This window comes from Chlamydomonas reinhardtii, chromosome 4 (assembly GCF_000002595.2).
Source record: "Chlamydomonas reinhardtii strain CC-503 cw92 mt+ chromosome 4, whole genome shotgun sequence".
NCBI classification, from domain to species: Eukaryota; Viridiplantae; Chlorophyta; class Chlorophyceae; order Chlamydomonadales; family Chlamydomonadaceae; genus Chlamydomonas; species Chlamydomonas reinhardtii.
Window position 1 is genome coordinate 1,562,106 of NC_057007.1, and position 11,383 is coordinate 1,573,488.

Sequence of the window (11,383 nt, forward strand, 5' to 3'; positions counted from 1 at the left end):
TTGAAGCGGTCACATGTGCAGCCCAAACATGGTTCAGCACTAGTCTGCATGGGGCACGAAACCCCAGCTTCGCCTCGCTCTTGTCAATTACGCGCACCCGTAGACGACACCATCATTTTAACTATCACGTTTACTCAAAAGCCACTTATATTGGACTCCACTGTGCTTTACAAGCCAAACTGCAACGCATCGTGCCTTTCTGTTCTTGATTCCTGGCTCTTTCCAACATCTAGCTGAATAAAAACTTGCAACCATGCTTGAAGCATTTTTCGGGAAGAAGAAGACTCCCGCAGGTAGCTGTCAGAGCTGAGCGAACGTGCGAGGAGAGACTCACAAACTTTATCCCTTGCTGCCGTGACGGAGCCCTAAGGCATGCCTGGTGCCGTGCTGCTACGTAGAGATGCTGCGGGAGAATAAACGGCAACTGGACAAGGCCATCCGAGAGCTGGACAGAGAGCGGATGTCGCTCCAACAACAGGAGAAGAAGACGGTAGCTGAGATCAAGAAGATGGCGAAAGAGGGGCAAATGGTGAGGCCTGTCTGATGGGAAGGGGGCACGGGGAGCGCCGTGGGGGCGAAGGACAGGAACAGGGACTCGAGGGGGCGGGGGCAGAACGACACGCCTGTGCCGTGCCGTGGCATGGAGGCCCCCCCCCGGCTGCTGTCAACCAGAGCTCATTAGCATAACGTGATAATGTGACAGGGAAGCGCATGGGAGGTAGCACAGGTCGCCAGTCACACTGTGCCGCTGCCTCCAACGCCCCACTTCGAGTACCGGTAGTCCTGACACAACCCACCTTGGCTTGTGAGCAACTCCCGCGTTGGGCGCCCAAAGCCCATCCTCACCATTCCCAACCCAGTTCCACACCACCACTCCCACAACCTTCCCCGCAACCGCTTTTCCCACCACCTTCCTTTTCCCACCACCTTCCTTTTCCCACACCACCTTCCTTTTCCCGCCCCACCCCTGTCAGGACGCGGTCAAGGTGATGGCCAAGTCGCTGGTCCGCAACCGGCACGCGGTGACCAAAATGTACGGACTCAAAAGCGAGCTGCAGGCCGTGTCGCTGAGGCTGGCGGTGAGCAGGAGGCGGAGGCGGAGAGGAGAGGGGCGGAGAGGGGGAGGGGGAGGGGCGGAGAGGAGAGGGGAGGGGCGGGGAGGAGAAGGGAGGGGTGGAGAGGAGAGGGGAGGGGGAGGGGCGGAGAGGAGAGGGGAGGGGAGGCCGTGGAGGAGGGGGAGGCCGTGGAGGAGGCGGAGGCTGGGGAGGAGGCGGTGGCGGGGAGGAGGCGGAGGCTGGGGAGGAGGCGGAGGCTGGGGAGGAGGCGTTGGCTACGGAAGGGGCGTAAGTGGGGAAAAGGCGGCCGGGAAGGGGGCCGGGTGGAGGCGGGGAGAGGCGGGCGCTGCAGCGGTTGACAGGGAGTATACACCGTATACATGGAGCGGGCGCGGGGAGTGGGGCGCACCGCGGGATGAAGGACAGAGGCAGGCGGGAGTGAAATTACGTGAGGCTGGGGTGTTCATGCGGCATTTGGGGTTCAGTCCAGGCTCAACACCTTAATCATTGCCTTGTCCTTGCCACTCTGTGCGCTACTGGCTGCAGACGCTCAAGTCCACACAAGCCATGGCAGACGCCATGCGCGGGGCAACCAAGGTGGGTGCGACTGTGCGAGCTAACAACAGGGGCGGCTGCATGGGCGGGTTCAGGTGCAGGCGGCGCGCGCGCGCATGCAGCAGCTACTCCGTGGGGATGGCTGGGCAGCCCAGGAGCCGGGGCGCCCGGGCTCCCCCAGCACATGGGCGGGAGTTCAAGAAACACTGTCTTGCCCGCACGCGTAATTCTTCCCTTCCCATCCCTCTGAGCATTCCCACCCCTTGCCTGTCCTGCGCACTTCACGGCACACATACGATGTCCACACGCATACACTGTCCTACGCGAAATGGTTTTCATTGTGCTCTTTTACACACACAATGTATCCACAGGCCATGCGCGCCATGAACCGGCGCATGAACCTGCCCAACCTGCAAAACATAATGCGCGAGTTCGAGCGCCAAAACGAGCGCATGGAGATGACGTCGGAGATGATGGGCGACGCCGTGGACGACGCGCTACAGGTGTGGGTGGTCTGGTGTGGTGTGGGTGGAAGAGGGTGGGTGGTGTGGTGTGGTGTGGGTGGTGTGGGTGGTGTGGGTGGTGTGGGTGGAAGAGGGTGGAAGGAGGTGGGTGGTTGGTGTGGGTGGGAGAGGGTGGTGTAGGTGCATGGGTGGACGAGGGTGTGGGTAGTTGTGGCGAGGGATGGGCCCGCGACGGAGAGCGGGCGCGGTCGGGGGCTAAAGGGGGTAGCATACGGGAGGAGGAGTGGAGGCGTGACGAGGGGCTGGCGATCGAGGGATGGTGGGCGGGGTTTGGCACGACTTGGGGAGCACCGTGTGGTATGACAGGCTGTACAGACCTGCTGGGCGGGGCGGGGCTCGGCGCATGCGGCACGCCTCACGGGCACGCCCCCTCACCCTCCTCAGCCTCTCCAACCTCCCCAACATCGCCGCCCTCGTCGCCCATTCCAACCAACCAACTAACCAACCAAATTACCGTCACCCGCCAGGACGAGGGCGAGGAGGAGGAGACGGACAACCTGGTGAACCAAGTGCTAGACGAGATCGGCATCGGCAACATGACGGAGGTGAGCGATCGAGCAGGGGCGGGCGGGCGGGTGGGCGAGACAGATGAGTAGATGACGGACGGTAGTTAGTTAGGAGCTGCCAATGTTGACACAGCGACGGGGGCGCGCGCGCATGTGGCCGAGAGGCGGAACGGGGTCATGTGGAATTCCATGGCACGCACGGTGCCGCACGGCCTGCACACCCGTTACCTTTACCGATGCCGTGGGGCCGAAGTTTGACCCCGCCTGCCGCTACCCCAACCGGCGCGCCATGAAATTCATTTCCTCTCCTCGCCGCCACGCACTGACAGCCCTCCCTTTCTCGCCTCGCGTTGCCTCCTCCGCTCCACTCGGCCCGCAGCTGGCGTCAGCACCGGTTGGCACGCGTGTTGCGGAGAAGCCCCAGGCGGCGCCGGCAATGGCGGAGGCGGAGGGCGGCGGCGGCGGCATCGATGAGGATCTGCAGGCACGTTTGGACAACCTGCGCAAAAGCTAAAGAGTGCCAACTTCAATCTTTCCGGAAGGAGCTGAAGAGTGAGTTCTTTTCGATGGGTAGATGGGCAGGTCTTGCATGATGAGGAGCAGGAACAGCAGGATGTGGAGGTGCGGCTGGGTGCGTGGAGCTCCCTTCAGGGCGGCTGGGTGCGTGGAATTCCCCAAAGGCGCGAGTGTATAACCTGCGCGAGAGCAGGAATGGCTGGATGGAAGTATGTATGCATGCCGATGTGCGGCATCAAGGAGGATGGAAACTTGCGGAAAGCACCCAGTGGTGCCGAGGCCCAAACGCTCCTAGGCAAAGGCGCTGATGTAGGGCAGGTCCATGGGGCAGGGTAGGCGGAATGGATAGGGATTAGGGGGCAGGTTGCCATTTGCCAGCAGAGGACGGCGGAGGGCGAGGGACAGAGCTTAAAGAGCCAGTGGTGACGTCCGGGCAACTACCGTACGTATATGGCTGCTCGCATTTGCGCATGGTGTTATTCGATGTTGGCTATCAGGGGACCGTTTGCGTGGGCTTAAACCGATGCACGCGGGCTGCAATCGATGCAGGGATTATTGACGGCGTTCGGCAGGCAGGATGCTCGACGGTATGTATGCTTTGAGTTGGGGGTCGATTGTGGACACATTTCTGACGCGTTGGACGGAGGCAGATGCATGCGCGGCACGTGTGTTGAACAGCCGGGGGCACCGGCATACATGAAGGCTGTGGGAAACACATGAGGGCAAGGCGCAGGCGTCACTGGCAAACCGCGGCTGCATATCCGTGAGGAGACCCACAAACCACACGGGTATGACGCCGGTCTGAAAATGGGGTCAAACGGCACGTCGTTTTTGACAGGGTTGGCGATGCGGATCAGACCCCAACTTTTGGCAGCAGGTTGACGGCTGACGTGTTTCTGTCTGATCCACATCGCTAGCATGTTGGTGTTGCAGCTGCCGTCCGGGGGGTGCGTTCCGGCCTGCTTGGCACGGTCGGACACGGTGGTCAGGTCGACCACTGAAATAGCTACCGGCGTTTAATCAATATTTGCTTGGTACTACTGAGACCTTAAACATCTTGTTTGCGGCCTAATCGGTGATGTCGCGGTCAACATGTTCTACGAGCTCGCCCAAATCACCTGCTTTGACGTCAATTTAGATTGCCGTCGGCTAAACTATACTTCATAAGACTACTTTAAGGGTCCGGGGCTTTACAGTGCGACTCTGGCGAAAGCATGCCTCGCGAAATGTGGTGACAACCACCCTCGCAAAATGCGACGGGAGCCAAACTTTAGCATCATTACATATCATATAAGTTAATTCCGGAAGGAGGGAGGCTAAATCTGCGCGAATGCGGAGAAACACGTGTGGACACGTTTTTGCCCCTCCCCAGACCGGCGTCATACCCGTGTGCCCACAAACAGACGGGGGCTCAAACCCGGGCAGCACCCCATGATGTTCCGCCAGGTTCCGCCGACCAGCCAACCAGGCAACCATGCGTTGGTGCATTGCTGACTGCATCTGCACCCGAGGTTACGAGCATGCTTGTCCAGCCTAAAATCGCGCGAGCGGGGCGAAGAGCACCCCTGGCGAAGAGCGACTGCTGCGAGTTCCTGTTCGTAGAAGTTAACTGTGGTAGGGACCGATCTCGTTACGCTGCCAGCTGTGACCTTGTCCATTTATCGCTTGACGATTGTTGTTCTACACAGTGCAGTGCAGGTGATGGAACCACACATGCACTTTGTTGCAATTTTTGCGGCATGCCTGTCGTACATTTCGGCCCCGCCTGCCAACCGACGGTCGACGCCGCAAAACCATTCCGCTTGGTCCCCTGCTTCCCATACCTTCATGTTATGCCGTTTCATCCCCCGCCATTGTTCTCTTTCGCGCGCAGAATAGGCTGAAGAGCGCAGGATCGACCGGCTCAGCAGACTAAGGGCTCCCGTGCACGTTTGCGGATCCCCTGCTGCACTTGCAGAAACGGCACGACGCCGTGGATATGCAGTTGGCGTTAACAGACAAATGGTGTCACATTTGCTCACTTCCTGATTGGGCATGCGAAGAAGGCCAGGGCCACGAAGGGATGTCATCGTGCGCACGGTTTCCATGGCCATGCCCATGCTGCCCGCAGCTCACTTTCGTCGTTGAGGTCTACACGCGCAACATTCGCCCATGTTCCCTCGCCAATAAGTATGATGTATAAAAAGCCCATAACTTAAAGTCAGGGCATGCGGTATCCGACGACGCGGCCGAACGTCCACGAAGCTGGGAAGGGCGGGGGGCCAGAAGGCCTGTACTCACGGTTTTGCCGACGTGAAGTCTTGTCAACTGTCAGACAGGGTGCAGGGCAAGGCTTGGCGTGTGGGCCCCGATGTCAGTTTACACCGTCACAAGGAAATTGTAGGAATGCTGGGTGCAAACACCAAGTGCGATGTCAATCATAGCGGTTGGTCGTAACCTCATCGCTTGCTCGGCATCTTGCAACAACACTTCTAGATAGCATTGTGACAGGGTCTAATTTAACACACAGGTAACATCTTAGGTTTTGCTTGGACGAATTGGGTAAGCTGTTGTGAGTCGGGCAAACCCGTTCATGCATTCATTCTTCTACTGTACCCGCGCCGAAGCGCGCTGCCTCTACTGAGCGTTTTCGACCCTATCAACAGGAACCAACATGAGCCTGGGACCTCGAGTGGCCCTGGGCCTGCTCCTACTGGCCGTTGCGCACTCGGCGGCGAATGCCGACCGCTTCATTCTGAACTTGGCGCCGGGCGCGAAGCAGGCGTCGCTGGTCGCTGCCATCAAGGCTGTGGGCGGCAGTGTAAGCTACTTCCACGCCGGGGCCGGCATCGCCGTCGTGACCGTACCTGCAGGTGCGGTTGCGTACTATTACCATGGGCAACCCCGCGGTCGCTTCCGCCTCCGCGGACCCCAACTACCCCAACCATGGGTTCTGCTGCACGCAAACATGCATGCATCCCACTTGTTGGCGCATGCACGTGCAGGCACCACACTGCCACCCGGCAGGCTGACGTCGGCGGGCGTGGGCGCAGTGGTCCCCGACTCCCGCATCAGGCTGCCGTCGCCCCGCGCCTCGTCGTTCCGCGGGGCTACTGCTGCTACTGCTGCTGGGGACCCGGCATCCACGTCAGCTTCTGAGGCGACGCCGCCTTCGTTCCCTGAGCCCAAGCTCAAGGCCACCAACCTCCAGTTCCTGTCCGGTCCCATCACCTCCAACCCCACCGATGACCTCTGGGACCAGCAGTGAGTATGTGAATCATGCGTGCGCATGCGTACCGCGGCATGCTGTAATGCTGCTAGATATAACGGGCGGGGGTGGAAAGATTGCGGCCGGGCATGTATGCATGAAGCCTGACACGGTGACACCCCTACCTGCACGTCAAGCTACTGGGCACGCACGGGACCGTTGATCGACTGGCTAGCTATAGACCATGCACGATATGATGAGATAATGTGAGTGTCTGCAGCTATCTATCTATCAATACCGCTGCCGACTTGATTGCGTCCGTGCGTGCAGGTGGGCTCCTCGTGCCATCAAGGCCCAGAGCGCCTGGGCGGCTGGCGTCACCGGCAAGTGTGTTCGCGTGGCGGTGCTGGACACCGGCATGTGGTGGGACCACCCCGACCTGGCGGGCCGCGTGGACGTTGACTACGCCAGGTGCGTGTGCGATGGGACAGTTGTATGTACCGCGCCAGGTGCGTGTGTGTCTACGCCAGGTGCGTGTCTACCTGTCTAATTACCGTAGTTCAGCAGTAGTAGTTACCCTGCATTACTAGTTGGGAGCTCGCTCCCGCATTTCAGGCGGCGGAAAAACGAAGGAAGCGCAGGTAAACGAAACATGGCATGGTGCACGTGTTCGGACGGCGTACGTGCCCCTGCATTGTGGCAAACGTAGTGCTCCATGAACAATCAATGCTATGCATGCCCCTCGTGGATGCCACGTGCGCAGGTCGTTTGTTGACGGGATTCCTCCATACGCCGACAGCCAGAACTACTTCTGGGTAAGGTGCTTGCTTGCAGCCGCCTGAGGACAACAATTTGGAATTACGTGTATGCACAGACACAAGCACACGTGAGCGCACATATACACCGGTATGGTTTCTGCCCCTGCCTACCTGCCGCAGCATGCTTCCCACGTCGCTGGCATCGTGGCTGGCTCGGCGAACAATGGTGAGTTGCTAGTTAGAGACCTTCGGAGTGGCACAGCAGTGATTGGTAGGGCCGTCATGGCTGCATGGGTAGTGCCGCCCCAGCCACATGCAAGCAAGCCCCGCTCACGCACTGGCGGCGGTGTACCGCCGATTACAGTGGTAGATAGGCGTAATAGGCGGGATGCATCCCAGCAGAGCATGTACGGTACGGGTACGTACAAGAAATGCCGTACACACGCACCAAGAACCAACCTGTACGGCACATTGTCTCCCTGTTATCTTGCTTCCTTCCCTTGTGCCGCCTTGCTTGATGACTTGACTCCCTTTCATCCGGTGCATCTTCCAGGTGGCATTGTCGGCATTGCGCCTGAGGCCACCATCATCCCGATCAAAGTTTTGGACAACAATGCCGGAGACAACTCGTTTCTTATCCAGGGCCTCCTGTACGCGGCTTCCCCTCTTGGGCCTGGTAAGTTGGCATAGATTATTTGGGTAGCTTTGCAAGCGCTGACAGACAGATTGCACAGAGGGCAGTAGAGGGCACACGCACTTCCTGTGTGTTGCTGGCCTTGCTTCCAGTATCGGCTGAATCTTGCTCCACCACGCGTGTATGCGCAATCACGCCTCGCCAGATGGTGCCGGCGCTGACATCATCAACTTGTCTCTTGGAGGTTTCGGCAATCCAAATGACAAGAACGACACCTGGGTGGGTGAGAGCTCACCGTTTGATTGAGGGCATGCACGACTTGCTTTGTACAACGTCATGTTCGCTTGGGCGTGTTGCATTTTTTCAAGCACGCCAATAAATTGTATGATATTGCTGTCACAGGGGTCGGTGGTGGGGGAGTGGGGAGAGGGCCAGAGGGGAGGGAGCGGCGTGCATGCGAACCTTTCGGACCCTTGATGTTGTGCCGCCCGAGCCCGTCACCCTACCTTACTTGTTGACCATTCCTCGCCCGCCGAACTAAGATAGCAATAATGATACTGTACTGACTTGTGCTTTCTCCTGCAGGCTTTGTACAACAAGGTCCTCAATTACGTGGCGTCGCAAGGCGTGCTGGTTGTGGCGGGTACGTATGGTACATGCAGGCCGGGATGGTGGGGCTAGCAAGTCATCAGCGGCGGCGCCAACAGGCAGGCACCAAACAACTAACCCACGACCCATGTGCCAAGCAATGCACATCCAACTTCGCTGGCGTGCTGGCTTCTGAATGTATGGGTGCATGATGAGGACTTGCTGACGCTTCCATCCACCCCAGCCAGCAGCTGCAATGCATACCGCACGCAGTCAAGAGGTTTGTCTTTGTCACTCGTGCAGCAGAGCTACATATACAACTAACGTGGCCATGTTTATCCTGTACGCGTGGCCCGCCGTGCAGCCGCTGGCAACGACGCTCTCAACCTGGGCCGCACCCGCAACACCTTTGTCAGTCCCTGCGAAAACGGCGGCAACACCGTCTGCGTCTCCTCCACCGGCCCCCTGGACGTTTGCAAGTAAGTGGTTGGCACGCACACGTCTTTGTTTCACAGTCGCCAGCTTCTTCGTCATTACGCATGCTAGATTCGTTCTGGTCAGTTGGCTTACACACGTGACAACCAGCATGTATGCTAAATTGCCAACTAACAAGATGCTGCTGGCTTGCACATGCACACACAGCCCGCAAACTAACGGCTCTGCTGCTTGGTTTCATCCCCTACGTGTGCTTTCCATCTGCATGCACACACAGGACATGCCAGGATGACTGGATCAACACCTGCCTCGAGAGCCCCTCAACTTGGGACCTGAAACAGCAGCTTGCCCTTTACTCCAACTATGGGCCATCGGGTGCGTGCGTGGGTGCGTGCGTGCGTGCGTGGATGCAGGAATGACTTGTTCAAGCAAGTAGTACACATACAGTTTCAATGTTGCCGAACGCGTACGCGCAATCTCAGCGTGCGGGATTTGCTTTGTGTCCCGTGTCCCATGCACCCACCCGCGTCTTCCTTACCTGTACCGTATTATATCTCCACCAACAACAACAACCAATCCGGATACCCACCCCATTCGCCCGCCTCTGCCCCGCCCTTGCCATGCCTCCACTCGCTCGGCGCCGTTCAATTCAACTTGCTTGCAGCCATCTCGGTGGCTGGCCCCGGCGGCGACTACCGCAGCGCCTTTGAGTGGTACGCCAAGTGGTACGACCCGGCCACCGACAGCTTCCTGCCCGGCACGCCGCCTACCTGCTGGTTTGTCGACCAGGTCCTCAGCGTGGGCGCGCCCAACCGCCCCGACCTCCCCGCCTTCATCCAATACACCGGCACCTCTCAGGCCGCCCCCGCTGTGTCCGGTGTGGCGGCGCTGATGATCCATGACGCGGCCGTGCGACAAGGCGTGGACCTGTGCGCCGCCTCCCGCGCTGGCCTCAAGGGCCGCGCGCGCGGCCCCCTGAACGTGGCCCAGGTGGGACGCACAGTTCGCTAATAACACCTTCCCTTTTCCACCATTCTCTTAGAAAGGTCTCACCCGCTGCGGAGCCACCAGTCAAAGCTGCATGCATGCACTTCCTACCCCGCATCTGAACTAACCGCCGATGGGATGGAGGAGTACTGGTGATAAGGCGCAGACGCGACGTACAGCTGGGGGCGAGCCTTTTTACTGTAGCCGCACTGCAACAGCAGCAGTTCGCACGTCCACTGTGCCTCTAACCCAGCAACCCAAACCCCAAACCAACCTGCATGCTGCTGGGTAGCCAACCACTCATCATCACTCCTCTCGCGCCATCGTGCCCACTCCCTTCACAACACACACACACACACGCCCGCCCGCCTCCGCTGCTCCTCCCCCTCCAGATCAAGACGGCCCTGGCGCGGGGCGCGGTGTACCCGGGTGGTGCGGTGGACCGCGAGGCCTACGGCGCTGGCTTGGTGGACGTGTCCCGCACCCTGGGATACCCGCAGCCCGCCTGGGCCGCCCCTTGAGAGCGCAGTGCCTCAGTGATGACCCGCCTGCTCTGCCTGCCTGCCGCCGGCGCCTTGAGTGTTCTCCTTTTACAAGGGCGTGCCTTGGCACTTAAGTTTTGAACGTTTTCCGGGCAGGTGACAAGTGACTGCTGTGTATGCCAGCAATGTGAAGTGCGTCAAGCTGCTGTGCTCATCCCGCCATCCGAGTTTGCGTGCATGGAGAATGAGCAGCGAGGAGTGGGAAGGAGAGTAGGATCGAAGAGAGGCGAAGCAGTGAGAGAAGGCATCGCGGTTGTTGCGTGATTAATAGCGTGGCGTGTGCTTAATGACTTTGCAGGTTGCATGGTTGCAGGATGAGTGAACCCGGCTGCGGGCACATACCGGTACAGGCCCTACCAGTACACCTGCCACTCCGAGACCAGGAGACGAGGAAACGGCGGCCGCGGTTTCTGCTGTACATGCTGTACATACCCTTACGATATCTCAGCCCATAGCTGAAGCACATAATACCCGAGGCGGGGCCCTTGCTGTAAGTCTCAAGTATCCCAAGTCCCATACACCCCGCCACCGACCCCAAGTGGTCATAAACGCACAGGGCAAAGGCGGCCCCGTCGCTGGATGGTGGCCTGGACGATGGGGGGGGGGGGGCGTGGGCCACTGGGCCCCCTAACCCCGCCGAGACCAGGAGAAAAGGACAAGGCCGGTGTCTGAATGTGATCACATGCACGTCGCTAGTAGCTACGGCAGGGCTGCGTGCCAGCAGGGCACTGGACCAAAGCAGTTGGACTAGAACCCTAAGTTGGGCTAGGTTAGTGTGTCCCGTAGTGAGCAGCAGATCCCCAGCCCCCGCCAACAACAGTTTGCGACGTCAAGGCATGAGCGCGCGGCTAGTATAACGCCGAAGATACTCTACCGAGAGTCCGAGAGGTCGCTGACTTGCTGGCAGGCTGGTAGTGTGCTGATGCGCATTCCTCACGCTCCGGGGGTCCGTTTTAGACGCAGGGAAGCGAACACGGCTTGGCTCACGGGTGGGTCGGTGGGAGCAGGGGGGGGGGGCGGTGACGGTCTGTCCCGTGCCAGTTGAACTACTGTACGGCAAGCGCCGCGAGTTGGATGCGATGGGACAGGGCAGCAG

General features: G+C 59.5%; 2 protein-coding genes across 2 annotated transcripts; both read left to right on the forward strand.

Moving 5' to 3' along the window:
• Positions 1 to 105: 105 nt before the first annotated feature.
• On the forward strand, positions 106 to 4,327 carry CHLRE_04g213450v5 (uncharacterized protein). The gene is made up of 7 exons (XM_001698624.2): positions 106 to 293; positions 399 to 529; positions 975 to 1,079; positions 1,602 to 1,652; positions 1,982 to 2,113; positions 2,602 to 2,679; positions 3,020 to 4,327. Exons 2-7 carry the CDS (start codon positions 401 to 403, stop codon positions 3,152 to 3,154), a joined length of 630 nt encoding a protein of 209 aa, XP_001698676.2. The 5' UTR covers positions 106 to 293; positions 399 to 400; the 3' UTR covers positions 3,155 to 4,327.
• A 658-nt stretch (positions 4,328 to 4,985) lies between these two features.
• CHLRE_04g213400v5 (uncharacterized protein) lies at positions 4,986 to 10,793 on the forward strand. Its single transcript, XM_001698625.3, has 13 exons — positions 4,986 to 5,697; positions 5,802 to 6,008; positions 6,141 to 6,399; positions 6,674 to 6,814; positions 7,107 to 7,158; positions 7,282 to 7,327; positions 7,655 to 7,777; positions 7,941 to 8,014; positions 8,321 to 8,378; positions 8,688 to 8,802; positions 9,036 to 9,133; positions 9,423 to 9,748; positions 10,138 to 10,793. The coding sequence occupies exons 2-13, from the start codon at positions 5,810 to 5,812 to the stop codon at positions 10,264 to 10,266; spliced, it is 1,620 nt and encodes a 539-aa protein (XP_001698677.1). The 5' UTR covers positions 4,986 to 5,697; positions 5,802 to 5,809; the 3' UTR covers positions 10,267 to 10,793.
• The last annotated feature ends 590 nt before the right edge of the window (positions 10,794 to 11,383 follow it).